We start from the raw sequence: 27083 nt of genomic DNA on the forward strand, positions 1-27083 counted from the left end.
TGCTTTAAGATTTTGTGCAGAGCAATCAGTTCACTTAGGCTAGAGTAATCCCCAATTATGGATATTCTCTTCATTCTTCAGGAACAAGGTCAGAAGCCTCCTCTACGAAGTTTCCCTGGCGCACTGGTCAGAACTAACTACATTGGCAACAAGCAATGGATCCCTTGATGGCACATACCACATTCTGTTTTGTATCACTGGCTGTGTATACATCCACTTCTGCTAACCTGCAACCCTTCCAAGGGCAGAGGTCCATGTCTTACTGTTGTAACATTTACAGGATCTAAAACTATATAAGGTACACAGCCGAGAGTCGATAAATACTGAATAAATCATAGTTTGGGGCTACTAAAATAGTAGTACACAGTGACAAGTAAACCTAGATGTATTTTAAAAAGCAACACATACACAAAGATAAAAATGAATCTTTTCCTATTCTTAATGCCAGGATCCAACTCTTTCAAGAGTTACTTGGTGTTAGTATCTTCATATACAGAGCACACAGCAAAACTAGGCAGGCTATAGAAAAAGGACAAACAAAATGATCAAACTATAAGTAAAAACAGACTTGGGACATATAGTCTAAATAAATTCTTACTCAGTCTTTAGGACTACAAGAATACATATATATTTCCTATCTTCACAGGTACTTAGAATGAAACCAGCAACATTCTAGTAAGAGGTAGTTCATTAAAAACAAAGGAAGAAAAACAAAAATGAAAAATTAAACAATGACTGAGTACATATTACAAAGAACCCTGCTTTTAGAAAATAAAAAGCACAAAAGAGTAAAGACATTATGAATACATGTTTAAACAGCAGTTGCATAAAAATGCATGAGTATCTTTGCATTAAAATGAAATATCTTTTCCTTAGAAATTCACAAACTATAAAGTTAAGAAAGTGAACATTTCCACATTTTGCTTACCAAATGCTTAACTATGCTACCCAAAATTATCAGTCCAAAAGTAGCATTATTATAACCTGGACACAAACATCAAAACAAAAGGATCTTAAGACACAGACCCATGTAAATATTTGAAATAACTAGAAATGGTAACATTATTCTTTAGATGAAATAATTGATGAAAATAATGAAATTAATGAAGTCTCTGATGCCCAAGACAGATTATGTGAATTATGGAGAGATGCTTTTCCTCTTTTTGAAAACTGAACTATGTAACAAATCTCCAAAATGAAACCATTTTAGTATATTTTATTGATATAAATACAACTAATATCATAAGCATCAGCTACCATTCTACCATTACACAAGAGAAACCAGTCAAAATGATTAAATATTAATGTGACATATAATTACAGAAATGCTTTCACTTCTACTAGTGTCGTCTCTAACAGCATTCTATACACTTTGTACAATTTGCTTCTAATTGATGAGATATTTGAAAAGAAGCAAAGTTGAATTTTAATCAAACTTTCATTTTTCAGTGGAAAATGCTCTCTTCATCAGAGGAGGCTGATTCTTCCCAACATCGAACATCATTTCTAAAGGTGGATTATTAAGAGAACACCAATCAGGTATACGGCCTGTCTGGTTATAATAATCCTTAGAGACTGAACGGCTCCCAAGTATGTCTTGAAGTGCTCCAAAAATAGCTCCTGTGTGGTAAAAAAAAAAAAATTTATAGCTGATATGAAAACTTTTACTGAAGATTTTATGTACACATATATCCACTTCATTATATGACAAGAGAGAATGGGTAAAATTCAGTAAAGCATATTCAGAGTCTTCAGATTAATTCCAGTTAAGCTGTTCTATATCCTATATTTTGAAAAACAGGGTAAGCCGTAACTCTTGTATTGAAAATAACTTAAATGGCCTAAACTAGATTATAGTGAAAATGACTGTGTTACTATGTTTAAATGCAGGTAGAGTACAGTGGAAATACTTTCAACTCTGTACACAAAATAAATAATAATCTTAGTGTTCTTAGCCAAAACTATACGTGGGATGACTTTAATGGAGAGAAGTTCATTTAAAAAAAATCAAAGTGCAAATGCCAAGAGAAAATAGATACGTAATTCTGAAAATAATGTAAGGAAAAGTAAACGGTCAAAGAAAATTGATTAATTAATTGTTCTATTAACTAAATAGGCAATTTCTAATAATGAATCCTCTATAACCATTAGTAATGTCATTCAGGAACCATTTACTGTATAATCATTATTTTAAAAAATGAAATTCTTGGGAATTCCCTGGTGGTCTAGTGGTTAGGACGGTTCAATTCCTGGTCAGACAAGTAAGATTCTACAAGCTTGCAAGGTAAGGCCAGAACAAACAAAATTAAAAAAAAAAAAAAAAAAAAATTCTTACCTCCTAGCCATGCTACACAATTAGCCTTTGCAGGTGGAGTATGAATTCGGAATGTCTTGGTAGCAAGCGTTTTTTTATATTTTGGTTTTTCTACCAAATACCTTATTTCTGCAAGTAGTCTGTGAAGGAAACCTGGCAACATAGATGTGCCACCTATGACTACCAAATTCTCTGCTAGCTGCTTCCTGGTGTCTATTGGGCACTGTTAACAGGAAAAAAAAAAAAAAAAGAATTAACTTTAACCATATAAATAATGCCTGATTGAATTTAAGAAAATATACAGATTATTAGGTGATCATTTGTATCACAAAAAAGGGTCACAGCAAGGTTTCTTTAACAAGGGATTTTTTTTCCTGTAACAAATATACCACCATGATAATATTACCATGTACTTAAATAAATCCTTAAAGATGTAAAAGCTAATAGTGCAGAATTTTAAACTCCAGAGGGCATATAGTAGTAATATGGGAGTATTCTCATTTTCAGGGTAGAATGACTGAGTTGAGCACAGAACATAATAAGAAATAACTTTTTGTGGAAACCTAATTTTTCGAAGGTACTATTTCCATGAGTCAGCTGTCAAGAGGTAAGATAACATTCTTGGAAAAACCGTTTCCACAACAGTTCTCTCTAAGCATCAGCAATGTTAAAATCCTTCACTGATGTTATGATTTTCAAAAAAGTCCCTAGGCAGAGTGGGAGAAGTAGATAATATCTCCCAAAGTATTTTACAGGAGTTTTATGGCTCCACAGTCATTACATAAAAGAGACATAAATACCCTGTGGAATGAAAAACTTAATACTACACAAACGTGCATGTGAAGAAACTACTAAGTACAAAATAAAAATTTGGTATTGTTACCATGGAAAAGAATGCATGATACATCTATAGCACAAACTACCCTGGGTTTGAAATGCTGTCGGTACCATATCTCAGTCTAAAGTAAAACTCAGTAAAACTTCACATAAAAGATAAAAATGTAACCAATGGCTAAAATTAAAAATACAGATTTTTAAAAATTCTTTATAAAGGACTGTAATCATAAAAAGAAACCATTTACAAAATAAAAATACCTGCATAAGGGAATCCAATATTAAAGTGGCAACTGATTTCTCTTCATTATCTTGCTCAAAAAGGATCTCCACAACAGAATCTCTAATGAATTAAGAACAGTGTTTTGTTGGCATCACATAACACAACACACTACAACAGGTCTACAGACATATTCTTAAGTGCCAGCACTATGTGAATGTAGAGTAACAATTAGAACACAAGGTGCCTGCATTTGTAAATGAGAAGAACAACAGTACCTGCCTCACAGGTGTTGCAATAAAGATGCAATGACTTAGTAGAACAGCTCCTGGCACATACAAGGAATGCCCTAAGTACTAGCTGTAACTATCACTATGTATAGATTTTGGGGGCTTCCCTAGGGGCTCAAACAGTAGAGTCTGCCTGCAATGCAGGAGACCCCAGTTCAATCCCTGGGTTCGGAACAGCCCCTGGAGAAGGGAATGGCAATCTACGCCAGTATTCTTGCCTGGAGAATTCCAAGGATAGAGGAGCCTGGAAGGCTATATAGTCCATGGGATAGCAAAGAATGGAACATGACTGAGCAACTGACACACACATGTATAGATTTACATATATTTTGTCCACCTTAAACCTAATAACAAAAAGGAGTGAAAGTCTGTGAAAGTTAATGGAATTCAACAAATATATCAATAGTGATACAACAGATTTAAAAACAAACCTTACCCCACCCAGCCAAAAGTATTTCTTTGTTGGTAAAAACAATATGTGGCAAAGATGGCTAGTTGCCTAATAAAATACTTATTTTCCTGTTCATTCTCAAATTAAAAGAACTCTGTTTTCGGTAGCACAAGGAAAATCTTTGTTGTGATGTAATATTTCTCTACCTTGATTGTGGTGGTGATGAATGCAGAAACCTACACATGATAAAATCACAGAACGATATATACACATTGTACCAATGCTACTTTACTGGTTTTAATATTGTACTATGGTTTATATAAGATGTATCCATTGGGAGAAACTTTTGAGGAGTTACATAGGACATATCTATATAACCTTTGCAACTTCCTATGAATCTATAATTAGTTGAAAATTTAAAAAAAATATAAAACTACATTTTAAGCTGGATACAAAGCCCCTCCCCAGTTGAAATACTGTATTTAACAGCCTCTCTTGCAGCAGAATGTAGCTAAGCACCAGACAATGAGATGGAGGCAAAAGTGGTACTTGGGACTGGTAGAAAGTCTCCTTTACAAGGAGAGAAAACACTTTTCTCTTTCCCTTCCTAGGACTGCATGCTTGAAAAACATATGTAGTGGCTAACTCCAGCAACCACCTTGGAACCCAAGAACAAGGGCTATGCCCCCAAAGATGATAGGTGGAAAGAAACTTGGGTCCCTGATGGCAATTTTTATACCATCCTTGGACTATCTACCTCTGAACTTCTTTTAAGTGAAAGACAAATTCTATCATGTTGAAGCCAGTATTTTCAGGTTTGTATATCTGGTAATCAAACTGAACCCTAACCAATGCAATACAATACTATATATATAAATATACATATAATGTTAAAATAAAATTTGGACCACACTATACATACTACTTTAAAGTTTTTTTGAATCTTTTTCGAAACATAAAATTCTTTTCCTGATATTAACATACTTGCTAACTGTCTATCTCATGAGCATAGATATCCTCTATCCCATGAGAGGATACTGAGGCCTAAGTATGCCGAACACTCATTCACTCATAGTTAGCCACCTGCCTCTAGGCCTGCACACTTTTGCTTCTACCAGCTGAGTTGATACTTACAAAGCATCAGTTTTCTTTTTCCAAATCTTTGTCAGTTAATGTGATATTGAAAAGACATAATTTTACAAGTAGTACTTTAGAAATGAGGGCTTCCCAAGTGGCTCAGTGGTAAAGAAATAAGATGCCAATGCAGAGACACAAGTTCTCTCCCTGGGTCAGGAAGATCCCCTGGAGAAGGAAATGACAACCCACTCCAGTATTCTTGCCTGGGAAATTCCACAGACAGAGGAGCCTCGTGGGCTATAGTCCACGGGCTCACAAAAAGTTGGACACAACTGGGTGACTGAGAATGCACACACTTAAGCAATGAAATAGTAGGGTAGAAAATAAACACTTATTTTCTTCATTTTTTATTCTGGGCTCCAGTAAACAATCAGGAGAAATTTTAAAACAGTACATTAGTGAAAATAATTTAAATAAGAGGTAAAATGATAAAAAGTTACTACCAAAGAGTATTACATTCTCACATTTTTGTTTCCCCAATCTACTATATTTAACATCTGTATGTCTGTTTATCCTTTTAGTATCTCAAACTCTATGCTAACTATCTCATATTTATATAATCATTCATATTTATATAATTCTTTTCTGTGCATCTTCTGATCTGATATTTTACAGATGAAACTTTTATAATACAAATTTCATATAGCTTCGGTATAAACAAAAATTACATTGTTACCAGTATAATTATGTAAGTACTTGGCAACTTACACTGTATTATCATAGTAATAAAAAGGTGAATTACTAACTGGTCCTAAAGATTTAGTACCTTTGGAAGAATGTGTTCTTTCTAACTAGACAGTATTTTAAAACAGGAATCAGCAAACTATGGCCTGCAAGTCAAATCCAGTCACAATTAGTCAGTCAGTCTGTTCAGCCACTCAGTCGTGTCCGACTCTTTGCAACCCCATGAATCGCAGCACGCCAGGCCTCCCTGTCCATCACCAACTCCTGGAATTTACCAAAACTCATGTCCATCAAGTCAGTGATGCCATCCTACCATCTCATCCTCTGTCATCCCCTTCTCCTCCTGCCCCCAATCCCTCCCAGCATCAGGGTCTTTTCCAATGAGTCAACTCTTCACATGAGGTGGCCAAAGTATTGGAGTTTCAGCTTCAGCATCAGTCTTTCCAATGAACACCCAAGACTGATCTCCTTTCGGATAGACTGGTTGGACCTCCTTTCAGTCCAAGGGACTCTCAGGAGTCTTCTCCAACACCACAGTTCAAAAGCATCAATTCTTCGGCACTCAGCTTTCTTCACAGTCCAACTCTCACATCCATACATGACTACTGGAAAAACCATAGCCTTGACCAGACAGACCTTTGTTGGCAAAGTACTGTCTCTGCTTTTGAATATGCTATCTAGGTTGGTCATAACTTGCCTTCCAAGGAGTAAGCGTCTTTTAATTTCATGGCCGCAATCACCATCTGCAGTGATTTTGGAGCCCAAAAAAATAAAGTCTGCCACTGTTTCCCCATCTATTTGCCATGAAGTGATGGGACCAGATGCCATGATCTTAGTTTTCTGAATGTTGAGCTTTAAGCCAACTTTTTCACTCTCCTCTTTCACTTTCATCAAGACGCTCTTTAGTTCTTCTTCCCTTTCAGCCATAAGGGTGGTGTCATCTGCATATCTGAGGTTATTGATGTTTCTCCTGGCAACCTTGATTCTGGATTGTGCTTCCTCCAGCCCGGCGTTTCTCATGATGTACTCTGCATATAAGTTAAATAAGCAGGGTGACTACAGCCTTGACGTACTCCTTTCCCGATTTGGAACCAGTCTATTGTTCCGTGTCCAGTTCTAACTGTTGCTTCCTGACCTGCATACAGGTTTCTCAAGAGGCAGGTCAGGTGGTCTGGCATTCCCATCTCTTTCAGAATTTTCCACAGTTGATTGTGATCCACACAGTCAAAGGCTTTGGCATAGTCAATAAAGCAGAAATAGATGTTTTTCTGGAACTCTCTTGCTTTTTCCACGATCCAGCGGATGTTGGCCATTTGATTTCTGGTTCCTCTGCCTTTTCTAAAACCAGTCACTGTATGTTTTTGTAAATAAAGTTTTACTGGAATCCAAGTCATGCTCACTCATTTACATACTCCCTAGATCTCCTGGAGGAGGAAATGGCAACCCACTCCAGTATTCTTGCCTGGAAAGTCATTAGGAGGAGCCAAGTGGGCTACAGTCCATAGGGTCGCACAGAATCAGATGTGATTGAAAACACACACGCACACACACACACGGCTGATTTTGCACTCCAACTGTAGAGCAAAGTAGTTACAAAAGAGACCATATGGCCCACAAAGCCTAAGGTATTTAGCATTTGGTCCTTTATAGAAAAAGTCTGAGGGCTTTCCTGGTGGCTCAGTGGTCAAGAACCTGCCTGTCAATGTAGGAGACACCAGTTTGATCCCTGGTCCAGGAAGATCCCATATGCTGCAGAGCAACTAAGCCGATGCACCACAACTACTGAGACTGTGCACTAGAGCCTGGGAGCCACAATGCCAAGCCTGTGTATCACAACTGCTGATGTCTATGCGCCCTAGAACTTGTGCTCTGCAACAAGAGAAGCTACCACAATGAGTCCCCTACAACTAGAGAGTAGCCCTCACGCCCTGCAACTAGAGAAAAGCCCGCACAGCAACGAAGCTCAGCACAGTCAGAAACAAACAAACAAAATTTTTTTTTTAAGTTTGATGATTCCTGTTTTAAAGCATCATACTTTATTCTCCAACTCAAAGAATGGCTAATTCTGAATTACTCTGAAGAACAGGAAAAAAAATTTTTTTTAAGTTTTAAAAAGTTGAATAATAAAAATAATGATAAAGTGTGTTAGCCACTCAGTCGTGTCCGACTCTTTTGTGACCCCACTGATTGTAGCTGGCCAGGCTCCTCTGTCCATGGGATTTTCCAGGCAAGAATAATGGAGTGAGTCGCCATTTCTTTCTTTCTCCAGGGGAGAAATTCTATAGGAATTGCACCTGGGTCTCCTGTATTGCAGGCAGATGCTTTACCATCTGAACTACCAGGAAAGCCCCAGTGATGAATGATGAAGCTTAATGAAAAACACATAATTAGTAAATTAATAATACTAAAGGCTTCAAAAACATTAATGCCAAAAACTTATTTTAGTTCATTATTTTGGTTGTAAAAATTAAAGTCTAACCTGATTGATCCAAGTACATGTAAAATCTTCTCTCCATCTAATGGGTAGTCAACATTTGGGGGTGGTGAGGGACGCTGAAATATAAATATCACAAGCGTAAGTATACAAAGTACAACCTGCTAAAAGAATATACATTTCTTTTTCAGCTCACCTCAGTATTCCCATCAATATTAAATTTTGCTGCCTGGATGTTTAGTCCACGCTTCAGATCACTAACAAAGCAAGTGCGCACTTAAAAGAAAAGGAGACATCATTATGGTTTGTGATTGAGTCAATGTCCCAGTTAAAACAATTCAAGTAAACACGTTAATCATCTGTTCTTTCCGATTTTATAAACTAACTCTGTCTTTAGTTAGCTTACAATTTATTCACATCTAAAAAGCTTTTCATTCACCACAGAATCATAAGACATGCTCCATGTTCTTGCCACAAAGCCACATTAAAAAAAAACTTGGTTGGTCAGAATACAAAGCTAAATTTTGGCCTTAGCTGCAGCAACACTCTTTAGTTTATGGTTTTTTCTCCCTCTTTGCACACTACATCCCCTTCTTTTTTTCACTTTGAACATTTATTCTTTTAATTATTATTTCTGCTTCAAAGTACCTTTTATAATAAGTAGCTTCAAATTATTTTCATAAATAGGTAAGAAATAAAAAATTTTTTCACGAAGGGACAAAACTGACATTGAGAGCAAGAAAACTAATGATTTGGTTACTTACTTACAAAACATGTTGACATAATGTTATATTATACAAAATTCTTCACATTTACTGATTCAAAATATACTTGTGAAGAATCTAAAATATGCCAAGGACCTACTGCATAGCACAAGGAACTATATTCAGTATCTTGTAATAATGGAAAAGATTCTGAAAAAGAAGATGTATAAGTGGGGACTGCCCTGGCAATCCAGTGGTTAAAACTCTGTGTTCCCAGTGCAGGAGGCACAGGTTTGATCTCTGGTCGGGGAACTAAGATCCCACATACCTCATGGTGTGGCAAAAAAAAAAAAAAAGAAAAGAGAAAGGATATATATAACTGAACCAGTCTGCTGTTCCCTGAGATACTGTAAGTCAACTATACTTTAATTTAAAAAAAAAAAAAGGAATTTACAGTATGCTAATATGTTAGACAGTAAGCTAGTGCTCAAGTTATGACTTTAAGTCTTCATTAACTATTTAAGAAATGTAAATACTCTGATCCTCAACCTCTTACATACTTAGCACATGAAGGTGTTCTAATTTAAGGAAACTAAATTTACTGAATTAATAATCTGAGAACAGATAAATTACACTTAAGGATTTTAAAATAACTGAAAAAAACTTAGGTATTACATAAGTAACATAATGTTTGTGAGAGTAATTATACATACTGCATATTTGTTTTTAATATAAATGGGTTCTTACTACACATTTTTTCCAGCAACATGCTTTTTCCCTTCATATATTATTGATACCCTTCCAAATCAATTCATCTATCCCGTCCTTTTTAGAAGTTATATGGGTCCCACCTGGGGTACCCAATAAATAAATAAAAAGCCATATGGTAATCCTTATGATGAAGGTATCAAATTTCATTCCACATTCCCTCTTGCATATGGTGCATATTTCTCAATTTTTATAAATATGCCAGAGTGCCTTCCAAAAAGGTTAGTTTTCAATTCTTACTAATAGCAATATATTAATTTTCCCATAATCTCACAAACACTAAATGTCTTGTCTTTCAAACTTTTGCCTATCTGATGTTTGCCTGGCTAATGGAAACTTGTTTTCACAAGTTGGAAGCTATATGGAAAGAAATATTCCAAGAAGTTATCAACTGTTACATTATGGAGAATAGGACTGGAGGAATGGAAGAGAAACTATTCATTTCACTTGAGATATTTCCTCTATTATTTGAGCTTCTGCAAAAAGAATGAACAAATGACTGAAGTTTTATAATAACTGAAGAGGTTTTAGATAATTATGCCACGTTAAGTAAGCAATGTAATGAAGAACAAGATCCATTTTGCAGCCTTAGCTCTCACCTTACCCACTGTGTGACAATGAACAAATCATTCACTATCTCAGGGACCCAGCTGTATCAGAATATCTCCAGGTCCCATTTAATTTTAAAATTCATTATTGTCTAATTCTCAATTAAACATTCTAGAGTATTAATTTTACATGACAGTAATGAAGAACATTATAGTTTAACTGATTTCCTTTCAGTGAATCAAGATACCAGAAAACTCAGTTTAAACATTATCATAAAAATATACTCTAGCAAAGGAGGAATACTAATAACATATCTTATTAAAGTGAATCTAATATATTTACCCAACTGTAGAATTTCTGAAGTCAGTAAAATGATTTTTTTAACATTATAAAATTCATTTAAAATACTAAAGAATAAAAAAAATGCTAAACAACATAAAATCAGTAGTTTCCATAAGCAGTATAATTGTTAATTCATACTGTGAAAACTACTAATTCACTAGTAACTCTGTATCTCTATCACTGAGAAGTTTCTTTAATAGTACATTAGAAGTAATGACAGAAGGGAATTCTCACGAAGTCCAGGGCTTAGAACTCTGCACTCTCGCTGCTGAGAGCCTGGGTTCAACCCCTGGTCAGGGAACTAAGATCCCACAAGCTGGTGGTGTGGCCAAATTAAAAAAAAAATAATAATGCCAAAAGCTTCCACAAATGTGAAGAAAAACCAAAATTTTATATACATTATTCCACAGGATATATGTTAAGTAGTTTTAGGTTACTGCATTATAAATTTAATACATTTTGTATCTGTATAAATACTTAGAAACATGCCCTCCAAATGAATACTTAATGATGAAAGGAAAAAAAATAGGAACTTAGTTTACCTTTAATGTCCTCCAAGATACCTTCTGGAATTGAACCTAAAACAGAAATTTTATTTACAACTATAGAACTTTAATAAGCAGAAACAGTCTATTAAATTGCACTCACATTTCCATCTTCCATTTCAGCAAACTATTAAAAAGTACTATAATTTTTTTTTTAAAGACAAATAGAAAAATCAGGTTTACTTTTAGGGAAGAAACGTCAGCATTCAAAGTCAAGCCAAAGCACAGAAGTTGAAGCCAGATGTACACAAAGTACTAAAGAATGTGACTAATACTCATAAATTTGATTTTTAAAAAAAAGACCTTAAAAATATAGCAGAATAAATGGCACTGGATAGGAACTGACCAAGGAAATCTTTTCTACCATAGAAAGATTTGCTGATTTTCTTGTGTTAAAATACTTACAAGAAATAGGCTTAAAAGTGAGCAACCTACTTTTCTTTTACAAAAAGGGAAGTTTCAAGTTTGCTTATCTTTCCTATGATAATGAATGACTGTCAGTGAGTGACATACTAACAATACATATTTGTAAAAAGAATCATGCATAGACAATTTTCTTCAAGGTAAACATGACATTTTAAAAAATGAGTGAGAAAGTACCTATTATATAGATTTCTTTGAAATTTTAGAAAGATTTTAAAAGATAATGTTTGGATATGTTAATTATTTATGTCAAGAAAGACAGAAATTTATAGCTATAAAAGGAATTATGATTTAGTCAGGGTAATCATGCACTTCTTCCATCTGGAGCTACATATCTTGTCAGTTACTGAAACTGAAAGAATTAAAATTAAAAACCACATCTTTAAGATGCTAAGCCATAATCTTTAAAAATTAATAAACTATTTAATCACACCTTTTTTGAGAGGGAGCAAAAAAATTTACTATTAGTAAATATGACTTTGGAATTATTATTTTACCTTTATTATATGGTCCTTCCCAAATTCTTTTGTTTTGTAATACAGTAATAATGATATACATAAACTTTATAAATTAGTATAAATATAAGTATGTATTGCAGGTACATATTCAAAATTTTTTACTGGTGAGGCCAGTGTGTGATCAAAAAGTTTGAAGACTCCTAAAGTTAAATGTTAAAATTTATCCCATGGAGAATATAAAGATTTCCAAATCAATTTAAACCTGGCTATATATAGATGAGAGAAATGTAACTAGATTAAAAAGAATGCACAAATTTAAGAATAAGTGCTAAAAACTGTAACATTTTACATGTGCTAAACTCTCTCTAGGAATATTCAAATGAATTCCAACATGTGCCAAAGACATTTGGTAATGTGAGAAAGTTTTCTCTAGGCAACATGGAAGGCAAGCTTGAAAATAAAAGGCTTATTTTAGTTAGGAGTAGATGCTGGCTTTTGGAAGGAGCTTCTCAATCTTAGCGGTTTAATCACAGCCATTTAGACACTGCAAATGAGGCATTCATTGGTTCTGGCTTTGAAAAGTCATATTTAAATTTCAGCTAATTTAGAATAATAAGTATAATATTTTACATATAATTTACTTTTCAACTACACTTTTCAAATCAATGTATTTAGTCTTTGTAAGTTTTAAGTTAGTATATTTATTCTTTTTTGAACAAGGTTCTAAATACTAAATAAAGAGGTCACTTAAGGATACCCAAGTATATGTAGGTCTTAGATCTAATCTTTGCCAAAACCATGACAAGAGATATTTAAATATATTTGCATTTCTGATCCTAAGTGGAAAGTAAAAGTGTTAGTCACATGTTTTTGTCTCTCTGCTATCCTGTGGCCTGTAACCCGCCAGGCTCCTCTGTCCATGATTCTCCAGGTTAGAATACTGGAGTGGATAGCCACTCCCTTCTCCAGGGGAGCTTTCTGACTCAGAACAAAACCTGAATCTTCTACACTGCAGGCAGATTTTTTACTGTCTGAGCCATCAGGGGAGTCTCCTTTCTAAGTGAATCCTTCAGCAAACAGTGATATGATTTAATTCCTCAACTACTGGGACTATATGGCTAACTATGACAGAGTCAAGATTTTGGGGCATATGAGAAGGAAAGATTAGAATCAGACTTTAAGATAGTTGGTTAAGAAAAGGGTGTCCAATCTAGATGTCCATCAACAGATGAATGGATAAAGAAGTTGTGGTACATATATACAATGGAATATTGCTCAGCCATAGAAAAGAACGAATTTGAGTCAGTTCTAGAGAGCTAGATGAACCTAGAGCCTGTTACACAGAGTGAAGTAAGTCAAAAGGAGAGAAATAGCACGAATTGACGTGTATATGTATGGAATCTAGAAAAATGGTGCTAATGAACTTATTTGCATGGCAGCAACAGAGAAGCAGACAGAGAACAGACTTGCAGATACAGCCGTAGAAGGAGTTCAGTTCAGTCGCTCAGTCGTGTCCAACTCTTTGCGACCCCATGAATCGCAGCACACCAGGCATCCCTGTCCATCACCAACTCCCAGAGTTTATTCAAACTCACGTCCATAGAGTCGGTGACGCCATCCAGCCATCTCATCCTCTCTCGTCCCCTTCTCCTCCTGCCCCCAATCCCTCCCAGCATCAGGGTCTTTTCCAATGAGTCAACTCTTCGCATGAGGTGGCCAAAGTACTGGAGTTTCAGCTTCAACATCAGTCCTTCCAAAGAACACCCAGGACTGATCTCCTTTAAAATGGACTGGTTGGATCTCCTTGCAGTCCAAGGGACTCTCAGGAGTCTTCTCCAACACCACAGTTCAAAAGCATCAATTCTTCGGCACTCAGCTTTCTTCATGGTCCAACTCTCACATCCATACATGACCACTGGAAATACCATAGCCTTGACTAGACAAACCTTGTTGGCAAAGTAATGTCTCTGCTTTTGAATATGCTATCTAGGTTGGTCGTAACTTTCCTTCTAAGGAGTAAGGGTCTTTTAATTTCAAGGGTGGGACAAACTGAGAAGTAGCATTAATACATATACATCACCAAATGTAAAACAGACAGCCAGTGGGAATTTGCTGTATGACACAGGGAGTTCAAACCCAGTGCTCTGTGACAACCTAGAGGGGTGGGATGGGATAGGGGTAGGAGAGAGGTTTAACAGAGAGGGGAAATATGTATATTTATGGCTGATTCATGTTGATGTATGGCAGAAACCAACACAGCACTGTAAAGCAATTATCCTCCAATTAAAGATTAAAGAAAAGGAAAAAAAGTGTCTAAGAACACACAGTTCAGAATTTTAAGGAAATGTTAAAGTCAATTTTAATGAAGACTTTTATTAAAAATATCTTGGGGGACTTCCCTGGTATCCAGTGATTAAGACTCTGTGCTTTCACTGCAGGGGGATGGGTTCATGTCCTTGGTTGGGGAACTAAGATCCCGCATGCCGTGAACCAAAAAGAAAAACATCTTGGGATGCTACACTAAACTACACTAAAAAGGTAACAAAGTTTATCTGGAATGGACAAACAATAATCTGATCTACAGAATAAAGAATGCTATTATCTTAACTATCTAAAGAACAACAGGAAACAATATATGTAAGGATACAAGTCCTCTAACAACCTGCCCTTCTCTTTCCAGGCACTTGAAAATAAACAAGACAGGGATTCTCAAAGTCTATTGATAGAAAAAGTTAAAATGTACTATAATTAATACTGCTGAGGGTGTAACAGAGAGGGGAGTAATTTATTCTGCTTAGGGAAATAAGGAAGGCTTCACAATTCAAATGACCTTTCTGTCAAGGAGAGAGATCAAAAACTCAAATAGGTAAAGAAAAACATTCCAGGTAAAGAAACAGTATAAATGAAGGTATGGGGTTATGGAAGAACAATGGTGCCAGGACTATAGCCTGGAAGAGGTATGAAATTTACTGCAGCTAAAATAAGGTGCAAAGGGTTGAGTTTAGTAGTTAAAGCTAAAGCTAAGTTAAAGTTAAAAGGTAGAATAAAGTTGGATTGTAAAGAAACATGTGTATCGAACTGATCATTTGGATTTTAACCTGTGGAGACCAGCAAAAATTCTCAAGCAAAAGAACAATGTAATCAAATTAATTCTGTGAAAGTTATTCCTGGCAAGAGTATGAGATAGACTAAATGGGTCCAAAGAGTAGGCTCCAAGAAAGAAGCAATGAGGACCTAGTTTACAATGTCTTTGTTTTCAAATGTTCTGTGTTATGGAGGACAGGAAAAAAAAGAGACAAAAAAACGATTTCTGAGGGAGAATTGAAAGGATTGATACACTAGTTTTCTAAAATGTGAGCTCAGGAAGAAATAATCTAACAATGATTTGTTGGAATGAATTTAGGGGAAGAGATAATGTGTTTACTTTTAGAAGCCTTAAGTTAGAGGTGCCTAAAGGTATATGTAGTTTCTATCTAAAACGAGCTGAAAATATGAAGTTTAGAAGAAGGGTCACGCTCAGTGATACAGTTAAGAATCAACAGCATACAGATGTAGCTGAAGTTATGGGAACACATGAGATCACATTTAAAAAGCCAGTAGGAGAAAAAAAAAGGAACAAAAAATGGATCCCTAGAAGAACATCAGCAGGGAAAGAAAGCAGGAAACTAAGAAAGAATAGTTGGAGAAATAAAAGAAAACCACAAAGGAAGAAAAGTCCTGAAAGCTAAGGGAAGACATAGTATCAGGAATATATGACAATCCAGATACAAACTAGTACATATAGCAAGGATAAACAACAAGGTCCTACTGTATAGTACAGGAAACTATATTCAATATCTCGTGATAAACCACAGTGAAGAATAATATGAAAAAAGATAAATATATATATGTATAACTGAGTCACTTTGCTACACAGCAGAAATTAATGTAACATTGTAAATCAATTATACTTCAATAAATTTTTTTTAAAAAAAGAGAGTATATGATAATCCATGATGTCAAAAGTTCTGGAAAGAATGATTAAAATTTAACTACTAGATCTGGTGATTAATAACAGCTCAATAATGACCTTATAATTGGAGCCAGGACATCAGAGTGATGTGAGAAAATGAGAATAAGTATGCAATGTGGGGGGAAAAAACGAGTTGAATGTAAACCTTAAATAGATTAAAATGATTTTACCCATCACAGAGGGAAGGCTCTGTTCTTTAGCAGCACCTGTGTCAACAGTACATTGTTCCAACAGTTGAGTTTCCAACTCCCTGAAGAAGAAAAAAAAGTTACTGTAATTAAAATATTGCAATTGATATCCTTTTCCTATTTAATACTTTTACTTCATAACATGATGCTTTAAATAACAGTGGTTTTACCCTTAAAAGATGAACATACTCAAGGTTAATAAAGTGAAGTCGCTCAGTCGTGTCCAACCCTTTGTGACCCCATGGACTGCAGCCTACCAGGCTCTTCTGTCCATGGGATTTTCCAGGCAAGAGTACTGGAGTGGGGTGCCATTTCCTTCTCCAGGGGACCTTCCTGACCCAGGGATTGAACCCAGGTCTCCCGCATTGTAGGCAGACGCTTTACCGTCTGAGCCGCCAGGGAAGTAAACAATGGAATAAATAACAATCAATGTCCACATTACAAGTCTTCTATTGATCACTGTCAAAAAAGCAGCATCTTTTTTTTGTTGTTGTTATCTTTCGCTTGTTTTTTATTTCTTTAGCATCTGATTTTTTGGTACAGGTGAAGCAATGTCCTAAATGCCAAGAAACTTACTTGTGAAGAGCTTTTCCTCCTAAGGGGAGTGCTCCCCAACAATTCAGTACTGGGATCCCTTCATATATCTGTAAGGTAGTCAAGGATCCTACTATTTGAGGAGGTGAAAATGTGTTTCCCTCACCTCTGCACTGTTATTCTACATCAGCCTGGCTGGCTAAATTCTTTAAGGAGTTACAGAAAAATCAGTCTTTTTTTCTTCTCCAAAGAAAATAGCTAAATATATACATACAAATACATGGTAAACAACACACACAGAGAACTCATCTGTTAGAGCTTGGGTGTCCAATAAAGTAGCCACTGTCCACATGTGGCTGGTCTGAACTAAGATACACTGTAAGAATAAATTCCACAACAAATTTAGAAAACTGAGTAATTAAAAAAAAAACCTGTAAAATATCCCACTATAATTTATTATGTTAATTATATATTTAAATAATATTTTAAATATATTGGACTAAATACACTATAATTTCATCTCCTTCATTTGTATTTGTAAAATTTGTAGCTCTTAGAAAAATTTTAAATTACACATGTCTCACACTGTACTTCTATTAGAGCTGAGAGAACAGTGAACGATACTGTACTATGGATTTGCTACCTTATTTTACATGTTGTTTTTCCTGATGTTTCATAAAGTACATTATTTATGAAAAGCAAAAAGTCTATGGGTTAGGAACACTGGCTTTGAAAACTAACGGGGGTTTGTATCTTGGCTATACACTTCTATTAACTTGGGTCAGCCACCTATCTCAACTTTCAGCTTCTCCTTTATATAATAATACTTTTTGTTATGAGACTTACACACAAAATACTTTCTATTTTAAAAAGCTATTGCCTAATTCAGTTCCTGAGCCGCTGATGATCCTTGATTTCCTTCCCATGATTATTTCTTATAACAAACACACATATAGATCTCAAAATTCCAAGAGTTTTGCACTTATGTACTTCAAATTCCTTTTCAAATGTAGCAAATGTCTACTCTAATGTTTATAAGAAATATTTATACCTATACTCTACTTAAATTCATTTAATGACTGGGAATGGACCAGTTTATAGTCAGTAATTTCATTTTGTAACAGCTGAAATTACTAGGGAGTTCTTCCCTATGGCAAATGATACAAAAACCATAGCACTTACTGTGCAAGTTATGTGCCAGGTTCTACACCAAATACTTTACACATATTATCTCACTCTAGTCACACAATACCCCTATGAGGTGCAATTATTATAATTCCCATTTCACAGATGAGGAAACCTGGGCCAAGGGGAGATTAAGCTACTTGCCCAACATCATACAACTAGAAAGCTTAGCTGAGACTTAAACTTATGTATTTGATTCCAAACCCCAAACTCATAAACCCTATGCCATACTGTCCCCATGATAGCCTCAGGAAATTGAGAGGAAAAAAAAGGAATTTACTTTTCGACAGTGAGCCCTTCAGTTATTTGAAGGCAGATCTCATGTTGTCATTAGGTTTTCATTTTTCTTGATTTAACCTTCTCATTTGTTTCCACTTACTCTTCATATGACTTATCTTAAAACTTGACTATCCTATCCAACTTCTTTGATCCTAGGTCTGATCTCTGGAGTATATACTGGGATCAAACCATAATGACAATTTCTACAGAAAGTACATTTAAATCTCAAAATCCTGTTAATTTTTTCCACATATATCATATCTCTACATGATAATCCAAAATAGCTTGATGCAACAAAAACAATTTGTAATAAGCCTAACTAATTATTTCAAACTAGAGTAAAAACTGCAAAATTAGCTGGTTTACAAAAAAGATACAGGTAACACCAGGCTCTCCCTATATCCACAATCTAGCACCATGGCAGAGTTTATCCCAAGTGTAAGAAGAGCCATTAGATGACTTGGAGCAAGCAAGACAGATGGAACCTAGAAAACAACAAAACCAGAATGAAAATCGGTAGTTGAAGGTGTTTCCTTTACATTTCAAATATATTTGAAAAAATTCATAATTATGATTCTTATTCAACCATTTTATAGCACCTAATAAAGAATTAACTGATTTACTTGAATTTACACATAATCAAAATATACTGTAATACACAAAAACATTCTTTAAGTTCTATAAGTTGTTTCATTTTGAAATGACAATTGTAAAGCATTTCTATTAACTCAGTTCTCTTTTGGAAGACAAACTGAAAACAATAAAGGGATGGTCCAGAAAGATACATTCAAAGAAAATGCTAAATTTAAAAAAAAAAGAGATGTTTTTATCATCTTTTTTTTTTTTGCTCAGCCTGTGCACACAGGTTGTGTGAATGGGTTGTGTGAAGCATTAATTGATTTAATTTTAGTAATTTTTTTCTTTTATTTCTTTTTTTAAAAATTTATTTATTTTAGTTGGAGGCTAATAATTTTAAAATATTGTAGTGGTTTTTGCCATACATTGACATAAATCAGCCATGGGTGTACATGTGTTCCCCATCCTATTTCTTTGTTTCTATCTATACCAGATAAGAACACTAACATAAACACAACTCAAATAATGATAAAGACATCTCTCTTTTTTTTAAATTTAGCATTTTCTTTGAATGTATGTTTCTGGACCATCCGTTTATTGTTTTCAGTTTTTCTTCCAAAAGAGAAAGAACTGAGTTAATAGAAATGCTTTATAATTGTCATTTCAAAATGAAACAACTTATAGAACTTACAGAATGTTTTTGTGTATTACAGTATAGTTTGATTATGTGTGAATTCAAGTAAATCAGTTAACTATTTAGTGCTATAAAATGGTTGAAATAGAAACAGAAAAAGAATTCTTGACTGTCCTTACTCACAAAGTTTATAATATGAATTATATTTTTTAAATGTTATAATATAGTAGTTAAGAACAAAAGTGAAGAACTACAAAAATCCTTAGTTCTAAGTGACACTTTTCAGTGAAAATCCTGCCAAATCTAACACCCTAAATATCAGATAAATATTCAATCAAAATATGGAAGTCCATTATAACCAAATGGCAAACAAAATAATGGATGTATTTCCCTTACCTAAGTACAGCAGGTATTCTGGTAATATACTAGATAAGAACACTAACATAAACAAAACTCAAACGCTAAGTTCCAATAAAAATACAGAAAATCATCTATTTTATTTAGATAAGAGCTGAAGTAACTTCTTACTATGTTTTGCATTCTCTCTACTGCAAACCAAATTCCTGATTTAGTGACATCAGTTAAGTATAGGAGGGTATGTAACCTGTTTCTCTGTATCTGTCCTACTAAATTATAACTTAGAAAAATTAATTGCCCTTATCTCATAAATAAATTGTAATTTTTGATATGTTTTGTGTTCAGTAGAATGTATGAAAATTAAATTTATATGTGCTCAACTTCTTATATATTGTACACATTTTATACACTCTTGCTAAAAAACTTTAAATTTTAAGGCAGAGATTTTTAAAATGTTGAACAATAAAGATTCTGGCCTACTATGAAATGTAATCATCTTATGTCATAATTTTGGTCTTTAAAATAATCTTACTTAACTGATATAAAATGATAGTTATGAATAATATCACTAATATCAAGATCTAAGAGCCATTCCTGGCATTGTCCACTTACTCTATGGGAGACATTATTTGAATACTTCATTTATTAGGAATTTAAAGCCTACGAAATGAAAATGAAAGAGCTGGAAAATTTATAACAGTCAGCATACCTAAAAAATGAAAACTAGAGAGACCTGGAAGAAAAACATCATAAACTTCACCAAAGAAGTTTTCATTTCAGGAGAAAAAAAAACAAACCCAAAACTTAAAACCTGTGGTAAAATAAGTAAGAGAAAGAACAATAAATAGGAATCTTCAATTATCCAATTATCTACATATTACATAAAATGCTAATTATGCATGAAATAACCATACAAAGAAAACAGATGGTCAGTTTATTTTGTCATCCAACTCCTCTTTTTAACGAAGCAAATAAAATGAGGACCTTTTAGTTTCAGCTTTGAGTACCTACTAAAGACAACATAAAAACAGGTACCTCAAAATACTTGAAAAGAACACGAGTGAGTGTCTCTCTGAAGTGGGAAGGACATAATACAGACTCGATAACCACAACTCTGCGGTCTCTGGGATTCACCAATAGATGCCTGAAAAGTGATAGTTTTTAACAGTTTAAAAGTTTGTATTTTTTCACATAATGCAATTTGTTAAGGTTAAAGAAACTGTACCAACTTCACTTAAGAAGCTTTATAAAAGACATCTTCATTTTATGATCCACGAAAGACGTTTATTGCTGAATATTTTAATGTTATAAAATTTTTTATTCAATTTTTAAAGGTTATTTACCATTTACAGTTACTACAAAAATTGGCTATATTCCCTATGTTGTACAGTATAGCCTTGAGCCTATCATACACCCAAAAGTTTGTGCCTCCAACTCCCCTACCCCTATGTTGCCCCACTGATACCTTTAGTTTGTTCTGTGTCTGTGAGTCTGCTTCTTTGTTGTTATATTCACTAGTTTGTTGTATTTTTTAGATTCCACAAAGCAGTGATAACATACAACATTTGCCTTTCTGTCTGACTTACTTCACTTTGCATGTGTTAGTCACTCAGTCATGTCCAACTCTATGTGACCCCATGCACCGCAGCCCCCCAGGCTCCTCGGTCCATGGAATTCTCCAGGCAAGAATACTGGAGTGGGCAGCCATTCCCTTCTCCAGGGGATCTTCTTGACCCAAGGATCAAACCCAGGTTTCCTGCATTGCAGGCAGATTCTTCACTGTCTGAGCCACCAGGGAAGCCCTCACTTGGCATTATGCAGTTCAAATCCATCCATACTGCTACAAATAGTAAAATTTCATTCTTTTTTTATGGCTGAGAAGTATTCCATTGTATATATGCCATAGAAAGACAACATTTTTGATCTCTTATTATATGCCATGCACTGTGTCAGGAAATTTACACCTATTAATTCATTTATCTCAGAAAACAAAAACTACAGCCTATTATGAATACTAACTTGAGTAATTAAAAGGATGTTTTGTCTTTTTAAGCTACAAAAGTAGTATACACTCACAAGACTCCAAATATTATAGAAGTTTATAACTTGGAAAGCACAAAAATACCTTATACCTCTTCTAACCAGAAACTATTACTAACAGCACTTTGTGTATTTTCATTACTGTGTGTTGTTGTCGTTTAGTTGCTAAGTCGTGTCCGACCCTGGCAACTCCATGGTCTGTAGTCCTCCAGGATCTCCTATCCATGGGATTTCCGAGGCAAGAATACTGGAGTGGGTTGCCATTTCCTTCTCCATCATTACTGTGTATGTATATGTATATATTTTAACAGAAATATTCATCCCATAGATGCTGTTCTACAAGATTTTAATTAACAGAATATCTAAGACCATTATGTATCAGTACATATGGATATAAAACTTTTTTGACAATACAGTGTTTCACGATATGGATCTATTAATACAGTAATTAAATTATCCAATCCCCTTTACTAATGGACATAGTAAATGTCCTTATGCTTGCCAGTTTTCTAGTCTTCAAACATGCTTTTGAAAAGATTGAATATGAAAAAGTTAAAATGGCAATTGGAAATTAACCTCTTCTTTTACATTAGAAGTAATATGACCAAATATCACTATTATGGGCACTAGGAAAAGCTGGGGGGTAGGAGGCAAGGAAAACACAATTACATTTTACCTGAAATACAGTATATGGATGAATTCCTTTAGGTAGGAATATAGTTCTTCTGTATTGATGTTATATTGTACAACTTTGATAGGCTATAAAAAATTAAAATGATTTATTAATTTACATTAATAAAATAATCTCAAATTAAACATGCTTATTTATTTTACAAATGGATTTTCTGGTAATAAATCAAAAGCAATTTGTATTTAGACTAGATGCAAATATTAAAAATAGATTAATCACTTAAATTAGAAATCTTTAAGAAATGGCATGTCCAAGATGACAAAACATTTTGGTGTATAGAATAAGTCTGTACACACAGTGAGTAAAGACCAGTGCTCATTACATTTTTCATCTGACATTGTTTTGCCATCATCAGTAAAAAGCACCATCAACTAAAAAGCATCAAAGGCTTCATCAAATACTCCAGACTTGGTTCAGTTCCTGTTATTTAGTCCCAAAACACTGACACTTGTCCTTTTGTAGTATCACTCCACTTGATATATTCTCTTTTAGTTGACACAGGGACAGTCCCAAAGTAAATCAGCTCATAAATATGTGTGGAAAAAATAAAAACATGCACCATTAGCACTAAAGCAAACACTACCAAACCAGGGTGGTGCTGCTGCTGCTGCTAAGTCGCCACTAATACATCACAAGGGCTCCATTCACTGCATCCTGCTCCAACTTGTGTGTTTTTAAAAACAAATATGCTCATATTTGTTAAATAAGGGAATAATGTCTATATAATAAGGAAGGTTGTACAGTTCATATTAGGCAAGAGGAGCTGAAATGATAATAGCAGAGTTATAACCTTCATCAAGGTAAAGGAAGTCATCAACTCAGTGGTCACAGAAATGGGCATTCTTTCAGATTTAGTTTTAAAAAGTTTAAATGATCCAGTATGTCAGGGGCTACCACACCAGACTGAATCCTTTCGAGACCTTTTATTGGGCTGCATTTCTTCCTGGTCCCACCTTAACAATAGCTCAAAAGGCTCAGAGCTCACTTCTGTATCTTCATTGTCTCAGCACCCATCAATCAACAGTTTCAACTATTTTATTTTATTTTAAATATCTCTAAGAGAGCCTTCAGCTCAGTTGTATCTTAAAGTTATTCCAATTTTTTCCTGAGGTATTAATTTTTGTTTTTGCTAGGGCTCAGATTACAAAGTTACATGGGTTTTAAATTATCTGCTCCAACCCTATTTTTCCCCCAAACCTGTCTGTCTGAGATCAAGAAGAGGTTTTTCAGGAATGCAAATATTGAGTTATGGTAGGAATATTTGTATTTTATTTTAACAAGCAAATTTTATGGCATGCAAAATTATTCTTTCTATTGTTCTACAATTCCTAATCTGCAAAATTAACTTTGGCAAGAAAGTTTCTTTTAAAAAATGTGTTTTTCACAGGTCCTTTGAATTACAGATAAAGAAATGAGAATCTGACTCATATTTTTAAACAGGGTAAGAATAAAATGAATTCTATAATTACATTACAAGGCTCATGCAATTATTTTACTAAGTTTAAAAACTTTCTCTTAATGTTACAAATTACATTTATATCCAAGTTGTATAGAAAAAGCAAATCTATAGAGACAGAAACAACATCCATGGTGGGATAGGAATGACGATCAACTATAAACAGGCATTAGAAATCTTATTAGAATGATAAAAATGTTCTAAAACTGAACTGTGGTGACGGCTGCATAACTTGATATATTCTAAAAATCACTGAACTGCATGCTTACAGTAGGTAAATTTTATGATATGCAAAATTAAACCTCAATAATCAAAAAATTTTTCTTGGGTTATACTCTAAGCTATACATTTAGCACTGTTTTAATCAATCTTATTTAAAGTCACATTTAAAAATATTTTACAGTACGGCATTTATTTTGCTAATTTGTTTTTTGTTTTAAATACCTTAGGCATGCCAGCTTTTTTTATCACACTGGGAATTATACATCTTGGACCAGTTTCTCCAGCAAATCCACATCTGCAAATAAAATAGAAAATTGATACATTCAACTATTATAACATTCTTTCTATATATTTGTCACAGAAACAAGGTTTTCTGTATTTTTTTCAAAGCAGTGGTCACAAAAACATCTAGAAACATCTATTCCAAGGGGAAAAAAAAACTAAGGAAAAATTAATATCACCTATTGTCGTGTCCTACTCTTTGCAACTCCATGGACGTCCATGGAATTCTCTAAGCCAGAATACTGGAGTGGATAGCTTTTCTCTTCTCCAGGGGACTTTCCCAACTCAGGGACTGAACCCAGGTCTCCCGTATTACCAGTGGATTCTTTACCAGTTGAGCCACATGGGAAGACCTAGAATACCCACCCAGGAATCAAACTGGGGCCTCTTGCATTGCAGGGAGATTCTTTACCAATTGAGCTACCAGGGAAGCCTATTCATTAAGTAAACTAAAGGTAAAAAAAATAAAATCACTTTGAATTAGTACTAGTGAAATAAACCAGCATATTATTTTATGGTAGCATTAACTTTTCAGTTTTCAATTTTATTTGAATTTTAGGTAATACATCTCTACAGCCATGAGTCTGTACTCCAGTTTCTGATTTCATTCCTATAGTTCATGTTACTCATAATTCCATCAATCTAATATTATTTAGTTTCCATACTGAAGTTTCCTTTGGTCTATTTTTAAAACTATGCATACCTGACATAATTATAATCACACTGTTCATATAACATGAATTCATAAAATAAGCTTCTGCCCAAATTATTAGTTTTCATCGCCATCGTTTTTTAAATTGCATATAAGATTTCATCCTTTTTTTAAAAAAATATTTTCCTTTCTTGATAAATTTTAAGTATTTCTATTTCTGTTTCCCACAAGACAAAACTTTGCTAAAAATGCTGTTAAAAACGATTACCATGTAAGTTCAGTCTCAATATTATCTCTTTTTGTCCTGTCTGGTTTTCAGTACTCATCTCCTCATATTCCCAAATAGCTTTCTCCATCTTCTTTTAGCTACACCCCCAGGTTGACCTGGTTCAGTGTTCCTCAGACTCCAGGATGTAACCCACTGGCTGGATGCATAAACCCATCTCATCACCTTCCTGTTGTCTTTGTCAATAACCATTCTCCTATATAATGGCATTCCACTTCTCATTTCCTCAATATACCTAAAGTAATTATCTTTGGGTATCAGCCTCAAGGTACTTACTATGCTATTAAAACAAACCTTTAAAATAAATTTAACAATGCACTTGTGGGAAGCTCTTGCATAGAACAGTAAGAATATTATGAACCAAGAACTATGTTTAATCCAATTATGGAGCACCTGATGTCCAATTCTGGTTTTTTTTGGCCATGCTTGGTAGCTTATGGGATCTTAGTTTCCCAACCAGAGATTCAACCCAGGCCCTTGGCAGTGAAAGCACCAAGAACTAACCACTGGACCGCCAGGGAGTTTCCTCCAATTTCTTAAACAGGCTCTTCTGACCACTTGTTCAACAAATAGTTATTAAACACACACTGTATGTCAGGCACTATTCAGGGATATACAAAATTTTTTCAAATAGTTTCCATTATATATATGCAATTCTGGCTGTCACGTTCCTTTTTTCTTGAGCCCAGTGCAACGGTTCTAAATCTGGAGTCCACAGACCACTACGATGGTCCACCAAGCCCTTAAATTGTGTTCAAGTATTTTAAGGTTTGTGTATTTTTTGGCTTTTTTTCGGTCATCAATAGGCTCTATGTCATCCAAAAGGTTGAGAATCACTAATCTAGTGTTTACAAGTTGCCTTTTAAAATATGGTAAATTTCTTAATCTAAAAGCTGTGGGGGTGGGTGGGGCAACAAAGGATCTCTAGTGTCTACAGGGTTTCGGATCGTTACGCATTCAGTCTTCCTAATTCGACGTCCCACTCTTGGGAAGCAAGATACATTTGAATTTCCAGCACCAATAGCATCTCTGTTCAATAAATTTTTAATAATGAAGGCCGTCATCAAGGATTACAGTGCGGCTCCCACCTAAGGAGATAAAACTAGGATAAGCAGGGCCTAGGTCATCGCTGTCATCCCCTGCATAGGTGACCCCAAAGGGTCCGTTCAGTCTGGGGGTGAAGACAGGTGCGGCAGTGAAGGCCATTCTCTCGAAGCCTCTTGGGCCTCTCTAGGAATCAGAACCAGTCCGCCCAACGGATCCCTGGGATTCGCATCGCCCACGGTGCAGGTAACACGGGCCGTCATTTGCGGAGGTCCCGGGACGAAGTGGAGGCCTAAACAGCCGTCCCCGAGACTGCGATGAGGACCGGGACTGGGCCTGGGGCTCGGCTACCCGCCCTCTCTTCCCGGACGCAGTCACTCACTTGGTAAAAGCCTCTCCCAGATCTATCACGACCGCCGTTTTCTCCCCGCCGCTTCCCAGGCCCTCGTACAGCGGCATTGTAGCAAACAGACCGGTAAATACCCGGAGACCTACCGACCCGGGCAGCCGACAGATCTCGGCGCTCGGGGGGCGGGGCCAGGGGACGGCGAG

At 35.1% G+C, this 27083-nt stretch overlaps 1 protein-coding gene across 1 annotated transcript; it reads right to left on the minus strand.

Annotated features, from left to right (window-relative positions):
- ACTR10 (actin-related protein 10 homolog) lies at positions 372–27083 on the minus strand. Its single transcript, XM_005685909.3, has 13 exons — positions 26914–27083; positions 24490–24562; positions 22575–22657; positions 20894–21002; positions 18669–18776; positions 16870–16937; positions 16276–16355; positions 11210–11245; positions 8501–8580; positions 8350–8423; positions 3410–3491; positions 2336–2537; positions 372–1620 (listed from the first exon to the last, which is right to left on the minus strand). The coding sequence occupies exons 1-13, from the start codon at positions 26988–26990 to the stop codon at positions 1439–1441; spliced, it is 1254 nt and encodes a 417-aa protein (XP_005685966.3). The 5' UTR covers positions 26991–27083; the 3' UTR covers positions 372–1438.

The sequence above is a fragment of the Capra hircus genome, chromosome 10 (assembly GCF_001704415.2).
Source record: "Capra hircus breed San Clemente chromosome 10, ASM170441v1, whole genome shotgun sequence".
NCBI lineage: Eukaryota > Metazoa > Chordata > Mammalia > Artiodactyla > Bovidae > Capra > Capra hircus.